This window comes from Sinocyclocheilus rhinocerous, unplaced genomic scaffold, assembly GCF_001515625.1.
Source record: "Sinocyclocheilus rhinocerous isolate Xijiao unplaced genomic scaffold, SAMN03320098_v1.1 scaffold990, whole genome shotgun sequence".
Taxonomy (NCBI): domain Eukaryota; kingdom Metazoa; phylum Chordata; class Actinopteri; order Cypriniformes; family Cyprinidae; genus Sinocyclocheilus; species Sinocyclocheilus rhinocerous.
In genome coordinates, this window is record NW_015652301.1 from 613,659 (window position 1) to 633,300 (window position 19,642).

The 19,642-nt window shown below is 36.6% G+C and overlaps 1 protein-coding gene across 1 annotated transcript in view; it reads left to right on the plus strand.

The window, feature by feature from the left end:
- The window catches only part of LOC107714573 (leucine-rich repeat transmembrane neuronal protein 4-like), a 119,154-nt gene that overhangs the window by 5,220 nt on the left and 94,292 nt on the right, over positions 1-19,642 (plus strand). Inside the window, exon 2 of the mRNA XM_016520442.1 lies at positions 5,705-7,245. Coding sequence (XP_016375928.1) covers positions 5,705-7,245 — 1,541 coding nt within the window. The remainder of the gene's footprint in view (positions 1-5,704; positions 7,246-19,642) is intronic.

Sequence of the window (19,642 nt, forward strand, 5' to 3'; positions counted from 1 at the left end):
TAAGGTTTATATATATATATATATATATATATATATATAAACTTCACTCAAGCTGACTGAAGGAAAGTAAACAGTCAGTGCTAAAATAAGAACCAAGAAACAAATTACAAGCATTAGGACAAAAAAATAAACTACAATAGAACAATGACACAAATGAAATACACCTAAAAAAAAAATAAAAAAAAATTAAAGCACTACTGTGTAAATTAAATATAGATTTAAAGATGCAAAAGTGATTCATTCAAGTGCAGCGAGAGATTTTATGTCTTTTGTTGTTTGATTAACATTATTGACAGAGGCAGCACCAGGTTTATTAGGCTGCTGTCACTTTAAGACCGAATGCACGGATCTAATTATATTGAAACTCACGCATTTTCTTTCTGAACTGTTTATGTTCACTTAAAGGGCACCTATTATGCAAAATTCACTTTTAAATGTTGTTTGAACATAAATATGTGTTTGCAGTGTGTGTATACAACCACCCTATAATGATAAAAATCCACCCACTCCTTTTTTTTTAATCCCCATAAATCTTAAGTAGTGTCTCAGAACAAGCTGTTTGCAGAATCTGTAAAATGTGATGTCACATTTTACAGGCCCCGCCCACGACTGTTGCCGGACACTGCCCTGTTAGCATAGACCCCGCCCTGAGTGAGCAAATCCATCATGTTTATCTTCAAGCTAGAGCATTTAAAAGCAGCATTCAAGTAAGAAATATCTTCTTATTAAAGCTACTGTATAGAAGTTATTCGGTCAAGAGCCGTGAGAGATTTTCTGTTTTCATTTTGCTGTTTGGGTCATATTAACAGCGTAGACGGCACAATAAGAAATGAAAGAGATCTTAGTTTAGTACTCACATGCCGTGTGACAGCCGCTTTCTGTGGGCGTGCTTCCGATGTGCACGCTCAGAAAAACCTTTATCAGAAGTTTAAACTGATATGGCTTTAAAATGCATGATTGCAGCACGATAGACTTGATAATCAAAACCAAACAGATGTTTTGTTTTGGCAGAGTTTTGGTAAGAGCTGTAAAGGCTCCGCCCTATTCTGGAAAAGGGGGAGGGGAACAGCAGCTAATTTGCATTTAAAGATACAAGCACAAAAACAGCGTGTTTCTGCTTCCACTCAAAACAGGCATTTTCAAAATTATATAATAAATGATCTGTGGGGTATTTTGAGCTGAAACTTCACAGACACATTCTGGGGACACCTGGGACTTACATTACATCTTATATTACAACAAAAAATAACTGCCTTTTAAGACTTAAAATGTCTTTTTACAAGGATACTCCCAAAGACGGGCATTTCGACAAATACTTGTGGGTATTTGACCATTCAAGCACAATAAGGCGCCAAAAATAGTTCAGTTCAGTACTCATGCTGTGTGAGAAGCGTCTTTATGTGCAAGCTTTTCAGGTGTGTGCACACAAACTGTCTCTCAGACAGCGCACACAGATACCAAAACTTCAGCTGCTATTGCGCACTGAACAGTTTAAAATCACTATTTTTTAAACCACAGCACTTAAAAACACACAAGCTTTCATGAGAGAATAACTGCAATAGAGATGACAGTTCGAAATCCAGAATCTTCCAGTTTATCGTGTTTGCTGGTATATCGACCACCCCTACCGTAACAACAACAATAAAGAACCTTTATTTTTAAGATTGTATGTGTTTATTTGTAATACTGGAAAGAAAATGCTATATGAGAAAGGAAAATCAAGTGATGACATGAATTGGAAAGCAAATGAAGACTTTAAATGAAGTCTCATGATGATCTCAGATATGTCTCTAGAGATCTCAACAAGTCTACCATCAGAAGTCAAATCAAAGTCATCTGTGTCAAAATTTTTAACAAGCACTAATTTTATAAAAAATATCAATGCTCTCTCTTAATTGTTTAGGAGAAATTAAAATAGACATAAATGAGTTAGCAGTTGCCATACAGTAAGAATATCAAGCTTTAAAATAAATGTGAATAGCCGCTCAGATCATTTGTCCATGGGAGAATTTGATGGGAATGCTTGTGTTTGACTTTTGATCACAGGCGTCTTTTATATCTTAAGATGTTGAGACATAAAATAGACAAATGTGAGTTTACTGAGTTCTTTTTTTCTCAGCCAGAGACACTAAAAGTCTCTCTTTGCTCACCATTCCACCCTTTTGCTGTGTAGGAAAAACAATTGCAATATTAAAGGGATCTCATTTAGATTTTTCTTTCCCATGGGTATCTAGCATCCAGTCGGTGAGATTGCTTTTACCACAAGAAAGGCTTTGCAGAAACTGCGGTTCTGAGACCTAGATGCGGACGTGTTTTAATGCTGGTGGCATGATGAATGAGTTTTGAGATCAAGGGCTGGTTTACACGCACTATTTGACTGCGTCTTGGCTGCCGTTCCTTTATCGTGATGAATTGGGTGTAGGAAGGTGGGGGAGGCCAAGATGCACTTATGTTATCATGCATGTATGCGGAGAAAGACAAATTAAATGCATGTTTTCAAGTTGAGTCTTTTTGTACTTAAAGCGTGACTCATGAGGGTGACTCCAGCCATTATGCAGTGAGAGTTAATTAAAACTTTGAGAATTTGCATGCGGACCCTATTGGGTTGTACAGTTGCTCCTTGTGTCCTTGCGTACCTTTGCATAACTTCATGTGATCTTGCCCAAGGTGTTCTGTGTAGCTGGTAATATTGCAGAGACTAAATTGATTTACCCGTCTCTCTTTTTCTAATTAGGCTGTTCTGGCCTTCCCAAGTGACGTGTGGACAATTTTAAGAGCTAGAATGCTTTACATTAGCCTTAAAAGGGTGTTCGGGGTGGTCCGTGGGATTTTTAACATGTCAAAACTACCCAGAACATCCTAGCAACCACATAGCAACATGCTAAAAACACTCAGATCACCTTAGCAACCATATAGAAAAGCCCTGGCAACAACCTACAGTATTTCGGTGGTGAGTTTTTCATAGTGTACATGTAATCTGTATTATGTAATCAGATTCCAAAATGTAAGTACTTGTAATTAGATTATATTACATTTTAAAATACTCGTGATCAGACTACAGTTACTTTTTTATTGATTACGTAATTAAATATTTTTCACATGGTCTTGCAGGTAAACAGGTGTAATATTTAATATTTGTATTAAGCATTTATTTTGATTGTTATAGTTTTAAAAAGGTTTACTTTAATTTTACATTTTTATGATTTAATTAATTATAAGCTTTTCATTAAACTCACAAACTCCAGTTTGGGAAACGTTGATGTAATATAATGTTTAATGGACTTAATAACAACAAATGGAATATATATTTCTTTCTCTTTGTGTTTTTTTTTATCAAGATGGTACACGATTATCCTATTTATATCAATATGATAAACAAGTTAGGTCAGAAGTAATCTAAAATTAATCCAAATTATATTACCTGAAATGTGTAATGTAATGGATTACGTTACTAACTACAATTTTTGTCATGTAATTTGAAATCAATAACGGATTACAATTTGTAAGTAATTAACTGCTTTTTCAGTAACAAGCACCTCAGTTTCTTTGAAAATGTACAAATCTAAAAAAGGTAACTGTTCTAATGTCTTCTTACTTTTCATATGAGGAAATAACCTTCATTGCCTTACAATGTGAAATGGGTCAAGAGAAGCGCATCTGGAGGTAAAGCTACTTATCTTGTCCAGTTGTAAAGTTTTTATAAAGATCTGTGCTCAAAACAGGCTATATTGTACTGTATGAAGCAATATATTCTCATATTTTGGATTTGCAAGCAGCGGTAACATGGACTTTTACTAGGAAAACTTTTACTCTTGAGTACATTCACTGGAAAGCAGGCCTCAAGTTATATAACCATACACTTTGGCTACTTTGCACTCTAACACATTTACTTCAGACTCTTCACAAGAAGATTAGGGACTGTGTTTTTCTCTCATTATTTTAAATGAATTCAAAGGCAATTTGCAATGCCACACTGAACCAATTGTCCTGTAGATAACGTTGTTCAGCCAGCCTACGCTCTGTCTTCAAGACTATTAGATTAGCCCGTTTCATTCGATTGACCTACGCAAAATGTTTCGATTAGATCTAGATCTGGAGGCTGGTAAACAGTGGTTGGGTTGGATGATTCAAACGCATTGCTGCTCACCATTGTACATTTATACAATTACTTTTATATTTACTCAATAGTTGTAATATGATTAAAGGTTCAGATGGTAAGCCTTTGTGCTGGCCACTCAAGATAAACCAATAATTTCCTGCTTTTGCTCCAAGAACACCAGACAAAGGGCTGTTATCAATTTTGGCACACCCTTAGCTCAAAAAAAGCCTCATCTCTGCCCAAATTGAGGAAAAAGCTCCATCAGATAACAGCATAAAGAGACACTGAGCCAGCCAATGTGGAAATGGAAATTATATGCTGTCCTTCATTGATTGGCAAAGATGTTTTCATTGATTTAAAATATATTTTTTTCTTAAAATAGTAATTTAGTCATCTATTTGTGCTTTATTTACAGTATGAAACCCATATTTCATCTAGGGAATACAAAAGGAGAAAAACACAAAAGTAGTCTGACTCCTGCACTATATTCTAAGTCTTCTGAAGTCATTTGATTGCTTTCTGTAATGAAAAGACCTAGATTTATATAATTATTCACTAATTATCTTCTTCTCCAGTGAGCTGTTAACCTCTGCGACCGGCTCATTGAGTCAGCTAGTAGAGCTTGAGAACCAGTCCAATTTGTGAATGAATCATTTGAATCCCAAATTATTCAGATCATTCAGTTGTGAAGTGGATTAACCGATTCATCAGACTCAAAAGAATGATTCGCTCATGAATCACTGCTTCTGTCACAAACACAGCAAAGAGAGTCAGAATTTTTAGGGAGTTTTTTTTTTTTTTCAGTCCGGTCCACACACAAAATGAATGTATAACAAGTCATATTTTGTCAATATTTTGTCATTTTGACATCTGGGCATCACTCAATTCTCTCTCTCTCTCTCTCTCTCTCTCTCTCTTTTCTGTATTGTTGTGATACTTGTGTCTCTATTTTTCATCTGTAGCTTATCTTGCTTGACACTGTAGTGTTCTTTATCCAAAGATTGTCCATGTTCTTTTTTTATAGTATGTTTTGATTTCATACAGTGAACCATGAGCATAGAGAACAGTATTCTTTTAAGTCATCAGTCATCTACCTGTTTATTGGAGCCAATGTGTAATTATGGTTGTTAAAGAAACCTTAAGGGGAATGTTTTTGCTCCCTTATTTGAATAGTTACTCTTGCCTATTGAGTTATTTTGGCTGCTTCAAGGTAAAGGTGCATATTTGCTTTCATTTTTTATTAAAGTACATGAACTAGGAAAATCAATTGACATCGGCATATTTTAAGAATGCCGAATACTGTTCTAGAGCAACAATTTGCATAGTAATCACATTAATGGAAAATGACGAGAAGGTAAATAAAATTCTGACTTGAAGCAACAAAAATAGATTCATACTTTCCTCCTACATACAAGATTTTATTCAGTAAACATTGGCTATGTAATTTGATAACTTACTTTGTGCAAACTGTGCAGCGGGACTAATTAAGTATGTACTAATCCTTCTAAGTAAGTTATCATCAGTTTTTGACTAAATGCAAAGGACTAGGATTCAGCATTGACCGAATCATGGCTTATCCCTTCTTTCTCTTTGTGTTTAATGCAGGATCCCTGGTGAGATCCCGTTGGCTGATGATCCCCCTGCTCGTGCAGGCCTGGCTCTTGGCTTCCCAAGGCAGAGTCCGAGAGAAACCGTGTCCCCGAAGCTGCCGCTGCGATGGCAAAATAGTGTATTGTGAGTCAAATGCCTTCCGTGATGTGCCAAAGAATGTTTCCGTGGGATGCCAGGGCCTCTCTCTGCGGTACAACAGCTTGGTGAACCTCAGGGCTGGTCAGTTTGCCAGCCTCAGTCAGTTGGTCTGGCTGTACCTAGACCACAACTACATCAATGCAGTAGACAAACAAGCCTTTCAGGGTGTTCGAAGACTAAAGGAGTTGATCCTCAGCTCCAACAAGATCACACATTTGGAAAACAGCACATTCCATTCGATCCCCAACCTACGCAATCTGGACCTCTCCTACAACAAACTTCAAGTCCTGCAGCCGAATCAGTTCCAGGGCTTGCGCAAACTGTTGAGTCTCCACATCAGATCGAATTCCCTCAAGACGGTTCCCTTGCGAGTGTTTCAGGATTGTCGAAACCTAGAGTTCCTTGATTTGGGTTACAATCGACTGCGAAGTCTTACCCGTAATGCATTTGCGGGACTTCTCAAACTGACTGAGTTACACTTGGAGCACAACCAATTCTCAAAGATAAATTTTTCTCATTTCCCAAGGCTGAACAACCTTCGCGCTTTGTATCTGCAGTGGAATCGGATAAAGTCAATAACCCAGGGCATTACATGGACCTGGACCTCTTTGCAAAAGCTGGATCTTTCTGGAAATGACCTGCAGGTGTTGAATTCAAGCATCTTCCAGTGTCTCCCTAACTTGCAGACTCTTAATCTGGACTCCAATAAGCTAAGCAACGTGTCTCAAGAGGCCATATCAGCTTGGATCTCTCTTACTACCATCAGTCTTGCAGGTAACATTTGGGAATGCCGCCCCAGCTTATGTCCCCTTGTAGCTTGGCTGAGGAACTTCAAGGGGAACAAGGAGACCACCATGATTTGTGCTGGACCAAAGGAGGTTCAGGGTGAGAAAGTCATTGAGGCTGTTGACACACATGGAATCTGTAAGACGACCCCCACCTCTAACCAGCCAATCTCCTCAACTGTAAGCTCCCCATCCAAACCTAAACGTTTTCCCCTGCCCACCATGTTCAGGGTGAATGAGAAAATAACACGCAACAACCCTGTTGTGCCTTTCCCAACGGCTGCATCCCCACCTGTCCCTGAGCAGGACTTCGAACATGTTTCGTTCCACAAGATAATTGGCGGCAGCGTCGCCCTCTTCCTATCCGTGGCCATGATTTTGCTAGTGATCTACGTTTCCTGGAAGCGTTATCCCAGCAGCATGAAGCAACTGCAGCAGCATTCCATGGTGAGAAAACGCCGGAAAAAGGCTCGGGAGACAGAGCGCACCCTCAGCTCTCCGCTTCAGGAATATTATGTGGACTACAAACCCACAAACTCTGAAACCATGGACGTACTGGTCAATGGGACAGGACCCTGTACCTACACCATCTCCGGCTCCCGAGAATGTGAGGTATGATCCGTCGCCCTCCTAAAATCCATTACCACTGCGGGGAACAAGAGGTAAATGTCCAGTCGATGTGAGGCGAAAAAATTGTGTTGTCTCCCCCCCCTTTTCCGCTGCTAGCTGTTCCCCTCTAATGGGTAGGAAACATGGGTCAGTGCATGGCAACTTGAGTCATATGTTCTCAGGCTTGTAATCAAAGTTTTGTTTCCTCCTTTTACCTCAGGTACAGTAAGATAAAACATACTCAAGCCATAAACCTTGTTATATATCAAACAGCAGCACCGGTTTGGGGATTTTTACTCTCTGCTGGCTTAAAGCAAAACATTGAGCACTGCTTTTAAAATACACCACTGATTGGCTACAAAAAATTAGTGTAGCTTCAAATACTGGGTCAAGTCTCTGTGCATTGCTCCTTTCCTATCCTCTGTGTGTTTTTGCATTATTATCAACATGCAACACCCCAGGCAAATGGCTGTTGAGTCAAATGAATTGCGGCGGCCTGCTTGTTTAAAGGAAAGTGACCGAAAAAAGACATTGATGAAATGTGAGAGCTAATATATTGGTCTGGTTCCAAGATAAATATTTGCCTCATCTTGGATTTAAGGTAGCAGTGATTGGATTATTGAGGGGTTGGAGAGATTTCCCTTAATCGTGCACTTTGTCAGAACCATCACCAATTCAGGACGTAATTAAAGGTACACATTGCTGATCCTTGTACGTAATCCCGCCACATGGCTACTCTTGGCTTCTAGCAATTGCATCCTATAATTTATGCAGTGTCATAGGTTGTCCCTATGAAATAAGATAAGGCCCATGTCCAGACATAGAGGAGCTTGAGAAAATAAGCGTAAATCCTTTTGCCACAAAGCAGCTACTCAGGGGGAGTCAAAGTACACATACAATACAAATTACATTTCTATTCAGGCTGTAGAACAGCAATCTTCATGGTAGAAATATATTCAGTGTTCACAGGTCTAATTATTTAGCAAAGGTCATCTTGAGTATCATCTCCATCACATTGCTGGAAGTGTTAGAACAAGTGTGAGATCCATATGGAGTCTAATTTACAGGACAGCCATCATTTTGTTCTGTTTTGTTGATTCAGTGGATTGTAGGTAAATCCACATGGCAGTTATATTCCCATTGTAAGTAATGAGCAAGCCCAAGGAATGCATTTCAACAGCTTTAAAAAATGCTTTCAGCTTTGCACAGTAAGTAATGACAGGAAGTATGTCCTGTGAAACAAGGTTAGATTAAATAATTATTGAGGTGAATAAATGAAATTCGCAAATGGATAGAATTTACAAGTGTTTGACTAAGAGGCTTAGCAATTTGTTTGGAAGTTATATGGCGATTGTCTTTGCTTTCGCACCAGTAAAAGGTAATATTCTATTTTAGTGGTTTAATCTGCATTGTGAACAAGGTGCTGTGCTTTTCTGCTTGTGTACTGTTGCCGTGTTGACTCATTTGCTTTATGGTCTTCTTGTTGTTAGCATCCATCATGTCCTTTGCACCCTTTGTTGCTCCTGTTGTGGTGTCTTTCTGTCTTTTGACAATTACAATTTTTTTCAGTAAATGTAGAACTGAACCCTGCATTTCATCAAGTAACCCTTACCGCTAATGTGCAACACAGTGATATTGGGTAATGTGTGTATGACCTTATGTGAAACATGTGTTTTCCCTGTTGCTATGAACGCAAAAGTGAAAGCATATCATTTAATGTACAGTATAATGTATTCTACATAATGGTAGGATATTTTTTGGTTGATTTTACTGTACAGCCCAGGAGGAGTGTACCAGAAGTGTAGCTGCAAGTAAAGATTAAGCACTAACTAAACAACAGAGAATATGTGAAATGCACTATAAACCCAATTTATTATCAACACCCTCTTTTGCAATACAGGCTTTTATGAAAGTGAACATCAAAGTGAACTTCCCACCTATAGTTTAAAATAAGATCTATACACAGTGACAGACACACAAATACTTCCTTTTTAGTAAATCTGACTGAATTCTGGTGATTTTAGCACATTATAGCTACAGTTTAAGATTCAATATAATTGGGATGTAAATTTGTTCCCCCTCAATCTTTAGTATTTGACTGTGTCCTTGTTTTGTCGGAATATATCTTTAACTACAAGGTTTTATAGTCTGCCTGACTCTCCATCTCTCTCTTTAATCGTACGGTTGCTCTCCTGCTTGAGTTAGATGAGTCCCTGACAGCTTTTTGTTGACAAGGCAGAACCGCAGGAAGTCCAGGCAGTGGGCCATTACTGAAGCCCCTTGATGTTGTGAGCAGTCAGGCTGGCCATATTTACAGCAAGAAGGACAGTGATTCTATCTCAGAAAATTGGAAGTGTCAAAGAGCGAGATCAGAGACATAAAGCTACGGCTGTCAGAAAGCAATTTTTATCGAACGGTGATAACCTATGACCTCCTGTGACCGTGGTCAGTGGAATTGCTCATACGCACATATCTGCAGAAGAGAAGAGGTATAGAATAACACTGGGCTGATAATATAGTGTGATTGTGGACTGGACTGTCTTCTACACTCACAACAATTGAATGGATGGAAAATAACAGATGAAGGCTCTTGTTTCGCTTTGAAATGGATGCTTTGCATAGTCAATATTTAGAAATATGAGTTTTCACGTCTTTTATAAATTGATGGCTTGTATTTCAGTTGTAGTTTAGCAGAAACGAGGAGCTTTACAGCCCCTGGTCAGTGCTATCTCACTTTATGTTCCACTAAAGAAAGAAAGACACAGAATTGATACAACATCAGAGTGAGCAAATGATGACAGAATTTTCATTTTCGGGTGCAGTTTCTTTGCAGAAATGCTGTGAAATTCCTTTGACACTTTTGTTAATGATGTAAGTTTCATAGGTAGCTAACTAGGAGCAGCTTCTGCTAGGAAATCTTTGACCAGATCAAAAAAAAATGTTAGGATGAAGAAATAGTTTGATTCTACACTCTTCCTATCTGTCAATGCAGATGTATTAATGAGCGATTCGTATGTAACGCCGCTGTGAAGTCCCTGCTTAATCATTGTGAACGTGTTTTGGCGTTTCTCCAGAAGCAGAGCTACTGTAAAAAGCCAGTGGGCTTTGGCAGCATTGTTTCAGCGTATTAAAATGAACAACAGCTTCCCTGAAACTACAAATGTCATCTTTAGCAGAACAGGGCCCTCCCAGAGCTCTCTGTTGGGTCAGCTCCTTTTGCTCCAAATGGCGAAGCCTTCGTCCTTGAGTTCTGGATGGCTTCCCAGTGTTTCTGGCCCAAGCAGTGGTGCTTCACCTTTTCCACCGCAACTGTCCCGGGCAACCCAACCATACATGGATGTTTTATACAAACACACAGCTGGGATTTAGAGATTAATGTGTGTTTGTATCGGTGTGGTTGTACATCTCTGTTTCAAGGACTTTATGAATATTCAGTCTGTATATGATTCTGCAGGGATTTCAGGCAACAAAACAGTTCTGTTCCAAGACTTACCTAGCAAGCTTCCTAGAGAGCATATGTGTGTGTGTGTGTGTGTGTATATACACTACCGATACACTCAAAAGTTTAGAATAATTATTATATATAAGTTTCTTATGCTCACCAAAGCTGCATTTATTTGATAAAATATACAGAAAAAAACCTGTAATATTGTGAAATATTATTACAATTTAAAGTAACTGATTTATATTTTAAAATGTCATTTATTCCTGTGATGCAAAGCTGAATTTTCAGCATCGTTACCTGATCATCACATGATCCTTCATAAATCATTCTAATATGCTGATTTTTTTTATTATTATTTGTTGATATTATCAATGTTGAACAGTTGTGCTGCTTAAAAAAATTGTGGAAACTGAGATACTTTTTTTTCAGGATTCTTTGATGTATAGAATGTTCAAAAGAACAGCATTTATTTGAAATACAAATCATTTGTAACATCATACAATTCTTTGTCAATTTTGACCAATTTAATGCATCATTGGTAAATAAAATTATATATTTTTTTACACTACTGTTCAAGAGGTTTATGTGTGTGTGTGTGTGTGTGTGCAAACAAAATCCTCCTATTTCAACTTAAAACTTAAGATAAGTTGCTGCCTTAAATCTTTAAGCTGTGCAAGTAATTTAAAAAGTATTGTGTTGTTAAATTAGCAACATGCTACTACCAAACTAGTGTCCTATGCACGTGTTGTGCGCAAAAATGTATCAGATCATACATTTATAAGGTTTCAATATAGTTAGACATCTGCTTGAGTAGGCAGCAGACAGCAGGACAGCTCATGACGTTTTGGAACAGAGCTGATGTGTATTTATAATAAAAGTGACATTCTCAGGGAAGAGATGACATATGAATGCATAAAGAGTATGTTCACTCATTTGACATCTGGGATGCAGTGCTAAATGAACATATGTTAGCTACAAACAGTCCTTTATGAACGCGAAGTCAGAGAGATCCTGCTGCAGTAGAAAAGTTGGAAGGAAGCATCTAAACAAATGTCTTAAATTTCACGAACTTTAAATGTATAAAACTAGGCTGCAAGGTAACAAAATATAACCGATGGCGATGCAGCTTGGGTTGTTAGTGTCTTGTTAAGTGAAACACGCCAGCGAAGGATGCTGAAGGCTTTCCTGTGGATTGGAAGAGCAAATTGCTAAGAAATCAAAAGCAGAATCAGTTAAGACTTAGTCACTGACCTTGATTGTATAAGCAATGCAGGGTACAAACAGTCATAATGCATCCTTAGGCCAAGTGTGTGTGTGTGTACTACGTAGTGTACTATGTAGGACTTAATTTTATCTACCAGTATTTGATTAGATTATTTTATTTTATTTTATTTTTAGAATAGCTTTTATGAATTACTGATGAATTGTGTACAATAAGACCAGAAACATTTATTATTAAAGTCAGTTTTGGTCTTTAACAACTCTTGACTAAACAACAGCATTAGTGTTTCACTTACTTTTCCTTTTCTCTTTCTATAGTTCTACAAAGTAAGGGAACAGAGTATTTTATAGCACTGACCTGTCAGGTCAGATAAAATAAAAGTCACTGATGTGTGTCTAAAGTCTAAGCTTTAGCGGTGGCTCTCAGGAAAAGCTAGTGAATTAATGAATTGATAGTGAAATTCAATTATACAGTTCCATTCAGGCAAGCGTTCGGGACAAAAGGTATCATTCAGGCAGTTGTCTTAAGTCTTGACCCCTGATGAGTGGAATGCTGTTGTTACTGTCAGAAAGATGGTTGAACCAGGATAAAAGCACTTGTGATATTGATGAGTCCATGAGAGATTTCATCATTCACTTGATTCTGGTGGATTGGCTATACTTCACCGAACTCTACAGATGCGCCTAATGAAATGAATCCTTCTGTTCTCATTCAGTTTGTTTCCTTTTTACTACATAAGTACATACAGAATTATCTCCTCTGAATCTCATAATCAGAAAACCTAGATATAGAATATAATGGTGCAATCTAGAAAATACAGTGGTATTTAGGCACTCTAGTCACTCTTAAAATTGACTAAATGCATTGCATTAGATAAGAAACTGACAAATGTTTTAGGATAATTTCTCTGGACTTTTTAAATACTTTTTGGGGTTTTAAATTATGGGTTTTTAGATGATTTTTAGTAGTGTGAAAACATTTCTCACAGGTTTAGTCTGATTTGAATGATTTAAACTCATATTACCTCCATTTCTGTGTGGAAAAAAATGGCTAGCATTTAATACAATTCCTTAGGAATTGATTGGATTGTGAATGGCTCAAAATGACATGAGGTTGGAGAGGTTGAATGTACTTTTAAAGGTGGAGTATGACATTATATTTTGATGAAAACAAACAAAAACAAACTTTTTTTTTTCATTGAAACAACATGCACTGATGACCCATTCATAATAACACCAAAAATGTGAATTAAGGATGTAAATGGAGACCATTTTGTTGACTTTCATTACGTTAATTACATGTTATGAGTACATTGTTGTGATGCCATTTTCAGTAAATGGACTGGATGGACTGGGAAGAGGGGATTGCATTGTGAATACTTAATTTAGTGCACATCTACATACTAGATTGAACTAGTTTACTTCAAAATAGCAAGGAAAACCTGGTTTTCCATTATGTGACCCCTTTTAAAGACACATTAATGCACAAGGGACGGGATAAGAAGTAAATGCACCCCCACTCCCATGCTGTTGCTTCTCTCCTGTGGCCGTCCTGGTTTTGGCAGTGTTTTTGGAGTGTGATAAACAGTGCGAGACACACACACACACCGTGGCAGACAGTGTGGTGGAGCTGCACCCTTGTCTGTCTGTGCTGTCTTTGCTGGCAGAGAGGCACGCAGCTGTGAGGAGGGCATCGCGTTAGCCTTCATTGTTGCAGTTGAGTGTAAAAGCTTTGTTTTGGCTGGCCACACGGCTCAGGTGCCTTTATTGAGCGTGGGATTGAATCCAGACCCCAGCTGCACGCGTAAAGCAACTCAAGAGCAACCGATCCGTTTTTTAGCACGGTTTGATGGAAACTAGTTAGGTATATCCTGATTAGAGAATAACTATTCAGCAGTAATCTTCTAACTACGCTTCAAGTGCATTGTAGAAAATGTCAGTTGAACCAGGCTTTTGCATTTGGGAAGGTCTGTTGGCAAGGTCTGTTGGCAAGGTCTGTTCTCTTTAGTGTGTAATTTGTAAATTATCCAGCTCCAGGACAGACTGGTTGACAAATCCTGTGTTGTGAAAGATTCAATCCCTACGTATTTGATGCATGATTTGAAATGATAGAAAATGATTGAGATACATGGATAACATTTTACTATAAGGTTAAATGTGTTAACATTAGTTGTATTAGGTATCATGACATACACTGTAAAAATGTTTTTTTTTTGTTTTTTTTTTAAAGTTGTAAATAAAACAAAGATTATTTGAGTGTGTTTTACAAGAAAATACTATTTCAGTCTTTTTATTTTAAAAAAAATCTATATTTAATCCAATGTGTTACGTGCTGTTTCTTTGTAATTATTTAATTAATTGAAAAAAAATGACTGCACGCGTAAAGCAACTCAAGAGCAACCGATCCGTTTTTTAGCACGGTTTGATGGAAACTAGTTAGGTATATCCTGATTAGAGAATAACTATTCAGCAGTAATCTTCTAACTACGCTTCAATTGCATTGTAGAAAATGTCAGTTGAACCAGGCTTTTGCATTTGGGAAGGTCTGTTGGCAAGGTCTGTTCTCTTTAGTGTGTAATTTGTAAATTATCCAGCTCCAGGACAGACTGGTTGACAAATCCTGTGTTGTGAAAGATTCAATCCCTACGTATTTGATGCATGATTTGAAATGATAGAAAATGATTGAGATACATGGATAACATTTTACTATAAGGTTAAATTTGTTAACATTAGTTGTATTAGGTATCATGACATACACTGTAAAAATGTTTTTTTTTTGTTTTTTTTTTAAAGTTGTAAATAAAACAAAGATTATTTGAGTGTGTTTTACAAGAAAATACTATTTCAGTCTTTTTATTTTGTTTTTTTAGGTGAGTTCTACAAATCTCCTGTTCCCTTTCTTCCATTTCTGGCCTTCTTTCCCCTCAGTCAGAGAGAATGATTCATAGATTTGTCTCTGAAATATTTAACTAGTTCAGCTTTTCATGTTTTTATCCTCTTTTCTTTAGGAATTTATGTATTTTTAAAAGTTATCTTCCATCAGAACCTAAGACAGAACATCTCTGGACTTCATTTTGTTTTGTTTTGTTTTTAATGTTTATTTATTTATTTTTTTACAATACCATACATTGATTTATTGTGTACAATAAGACCAAGAACATTTATTATTAAAGTCAGAATCAGAATCAGAAAGAGCTTTATTGCCAAGTATGTTTGCACATACAAGGAATGTAATTATTTAATTAATTGAAAAAAAATGACTAGCAATTTCTGAGTGAAAATTGTTTCACAACCAATTTCTCTTTTTTTGTCAGTGCACATTTTTTATTTTTATTAATCTTAATAAATAATGTTACTTTCTAAATATATACTATTGTTCAATTTTTAATTTATGTTCATAACATGATAATGTAATTTCATATTTTTTTTAAAGTGAATATAGTTTGGTATACCATTTGGACTCAACAATGACTTCAAATGATCAAAAGTGGCAGTAAAGACATTTATAATGTTTCAAAAGGATTCTATTTCAAATAAATGCTGTTCTTTTGAGTCTATTTATCAAAGATCCTGGGAAAATATATATACAAGGTAACACTAAACACGATAAAGTGTACATGTTGTTAAAATATTCCTCCTCATTTTCTAAAGTAAATTTTTAGAACTGTACTGTAAATTGTTGCTGATATACCGTAGTCTTTAACCAAGAACATATTTTAATTAATGTCATATAAAAATATAAACCACAAAAAAAGAATAAATTGTATGTACAGGTTGCTATAGATAGAATAGGAATAGAATAAAATAAAATACAGTTGTAGGGATGTACTAGGATGTAGGGTGATAAATAAGTATAAGGTTATTGCACATACTTTAATTGCACAATGGGAGAACATTAACTGTTCATGAGGTAGATTGCCTGGGGAAAGAAACTGTTCTTGTGCCTGGCTGTCCTGGTATTCGGTGCTCTGTAACGCCGACCAGATGGCAAAAGTTCAAAAAGGAGATGGCTTGGATGTGATGGATCCAGAGTGATTTTCCGAGCCCTTTTCCTCACTCTGGATGTATACAGTTCTTGGAGGGTAGGCAGGGGGGCACCAATAATCCTTTCAGCAGTCCGAACCGTTCTCTGTAGTCTTCTGATGTCTGATTTTGTAGCTGAACCAAAAAAGATCCTGGGAAGAAATATTTGAAAATATATATACAAGGTAACACTAAACACGATAAAGTGTACATGTTGTTAAAATATTCCTCCTCATTTTCTAAAGTTAATTTTTAGAACTGTACTGTAAATTGTTGCTGATATACCGTAGTCTTTAACCAAGAACATATTTTAATTAATGTCATATAACAAGAGCTACAACTGGTTAAAATCAACATGTACCTTTCATAATACATTGAAATGTAAGCCATTATTCACAGATTCACTTCTACTGCAACTCTTAAATCAAATAAGGTCTATATAGTGCAGGTTTTGATGCCCTGATGTTAGGCTACACTCAAGAACATGCTATTTATCATGCTGTTTATCGACCTGAACTATTATTATTATTCTGTATTTGTCATAAAACATATGCATAGATTATACCATCAAAGATACATCAGGTGCTGGATCTGGATCTGGCTTATTCTGGTACAAATGAAGTCCTGGTTCTCTTCATATAAGACATATTTCTTGGACTCTCTGCTCAAATGCTCTCACATATCATTTTCCCTCTTATATCAGCACTGCATTCGGTTCTCTGCTGAGGTCCACTGGGTTGATTGACAGGAAGGTGATTTCATTTGAAGTTAGGGCCCAAACCCCCAGTTGATCCAGTTCTGACCAGAGTAAGTCAAGCGTTAAACCGCCTCTCGCCCTACTAACCGCGGCGAGTCTTGACATGTTTCTGCTTGCACTCATTCTCTGGTTGCACAGCGTCTGTTAGATTGAATGCATCAGATAGTTATGAAAGAGAATATGTATGTGTGATAAAGACAACTTGATGACAATATTATTTATTCATGCAGTGATTTTCCTATTGAGTAATATTTCATTTTGCTTTCTTAAAGAAACATCTCTCTCAGTGACTTCAGAGGCGCATGATTATATCATGAACCATCAAACGCACTTTCAATCCAATGCAGAAACCAGCACAAATGTGATGAAGATGTTACTCGGCAATATCATAAATTATTTAACATCTAGGCAGCACGGCAGCCGTCAAACGGGATGCAACATGTTGAATCTATCCAGAAGAGTTTTCGGTGAGAAAGTGGAGCGTCTATCAATTTGGACTTTCTTTTGGGAATGCAGCATGGGCCCAATGAACATGAGACCATAATCGTATTTCCTCTGGCTAGAATAACTAATATCTCCATGTTTTTTTACATCTTCTCCTTTTTTTCTGTGATCTAATAGCCTTACGCCTCCTTAAAGGGCCGTTAAAACCTAATAATTTTTTTTTTTTTTCCTGTGTGCTTGAAGCAATTCTCACTGGTTTGGCTCTAAAATGAAGGAATTTGCAGGGGGGTTTTGCCCCGGAAATGAGACGATTAAAGTTTTAAAAGCACTTTATGCATGCGTGACTGTCAGATGGACTGACTTCTTGTCATCGGTTCCACCTTTCAACTTTCTTCAGCCCACCTGTTCCTGCTCCCACATCTTCTAGCTGTAAAAAACAACATGCTGTGGCTTAGGACCGCTGTCGAATGTCAACGAGTGATGAGTCACTTTGCACCCGAGCGCATTTAATGATGCGAGCCGAAGCAGGGCAGCTAGACTCGCTGCAAGAGTCCCTTCTGCCTTTTATTCCTTTCTCTGCTTCTCTCGGTTTTTTTTAGGTGAGTTCTACAAATCTCCTGTTCCCTTTCTTCCATTTCTGGCCTTCTTTCCCCTCAGTCAGAGAGAATGATTCATAGATTTGTCTCTGAAATATTTAACTAGTTCAGCTTTTCATGTTTTTATCCTCTTTTCTTTAGGAATTTATGTATTTTTAAAAGTTATCTTCCATCAGAACCTAAGACAGAACATCTCTGGACTTCATTTTGTTTTGTTTTGTTTTTAATGTTTATTTATTTATTTTTTTACAATACCATACATTGATTTATTTACTGCCGAATGTTCAGCAGCTCATCCCTGGTAAAACTGATCATGTTTGAGAAACAAAAAACAGGAAAAACTAACAAAAACAGTACAAACACTGGAGAGCCAAACACTGAGGCTGCCGTCTGCGGCGCCATCGCATTGTTTTAGTCAGTTTTAGTCTTTAGAAGCTCTTGGTGCATATTTTATTTTATTTTATTTTATTTTATGTTTTATTTTCAGTTTTGGTCTTCATAAGCTTGATGTGCATTATTTAATTTAATTTAATTTATTTGTTATTATTTGATTTATTTTATTTTTGCATACAGTGATAAATTGTATATTTTTATTTATTTATTTATTTGGCAGTCAGTATAATATCTGGAATACAGACAGTAGTATTTTATTATTTTTATTTTATTTTTAAAAGAGCTTGGACTATTTTTCAGTCAGTATAGCATCAAAAATGGTCCCTTTTTACTTTTTTAATGCACGTTTTTGTTAATATTGTATACATATTTCATCATAATGCAACTTTTTCTGCATCTGAAACAGCTTTCTTTCTTCCCATGTGGGCTACTAGTTAATATGTTAACCAATAACAGACTGGCTTTTTTGTCATTTGTTTTAGACTACTGTAGTAGTCCATTGTTTAACATAGTAATTTAATGCTGGTTGATGCTTATGTAAAAAAGGTTATGGCAATAATACTAATTAAGGATTTTATGAAAAGTAAACTTGCATTCAAGTATATACTTAATGTGATGTTTATCCTGATATCACCCAGAAATACTTACCTTCAAAAAACATGGCTAAAGTTTGGAATTTAAGACACTGTCGACTAATCTTTCAAAGAAAGCAAAAGGAATGTGGATGAACGGCCCCAATTTAGGTGTTTTGTTTCTCTCCGACAAAAATATTCTCGCTTAAATTAGATCTGTCCAAGACACAAAGCAAAAATCTGATGAAACGCCTGACGTTTGCTTTAAGCCCGAAGCACAAAAGAGGTGTGTCGGTTCATGAGAGGGACATGTCAGCGCTGAGTATTCCTACAGTACATGCTGCCGTATAATTTGTGAGATTGCTTGACAGCCTGCATGATAAATATGAATTTGCTAAAGGAAAACCCCTCGTGTCGAAACCAGGGCAATGAATAAAATATAAAACAGGAGACTATTTTATATACCTTGGGGCTCATGTACTATACATTCATATTAAATTCATAAACCTTTATATACAGGAGCCCCAAAAAGTATTTGCACTCTTAAAAATGTATGTGTGTCATTGCTTTAGAAACAAAATATCAAAACAGGTGGCATCTGCAAACAAATAATGCCAACGCTTTTCGCAGAACAAACATGTTCATTATAATGTTTGACAGTCTGATTTACAAATGCTTTTTGTTTTCATTGTCAACACTATAATTGAAGTTTTATTAATTTAGGACCCAACCAGCCTTTTTTTTTTTTATTGCAAGTGCATGATTTTAAAGTGGCTTATTGAAAATAAGTCGGCTTGATATTCTATTATATAATGCACAGCTATTGAAAAATGTCTTGTGTCCATATGTATTCAATAAAACATCAAATATTACACACACACACATATAATGTGTGTATAATTTAATTCTCTCTCTCTCTCTCTCTATATATATATATATATATATATAT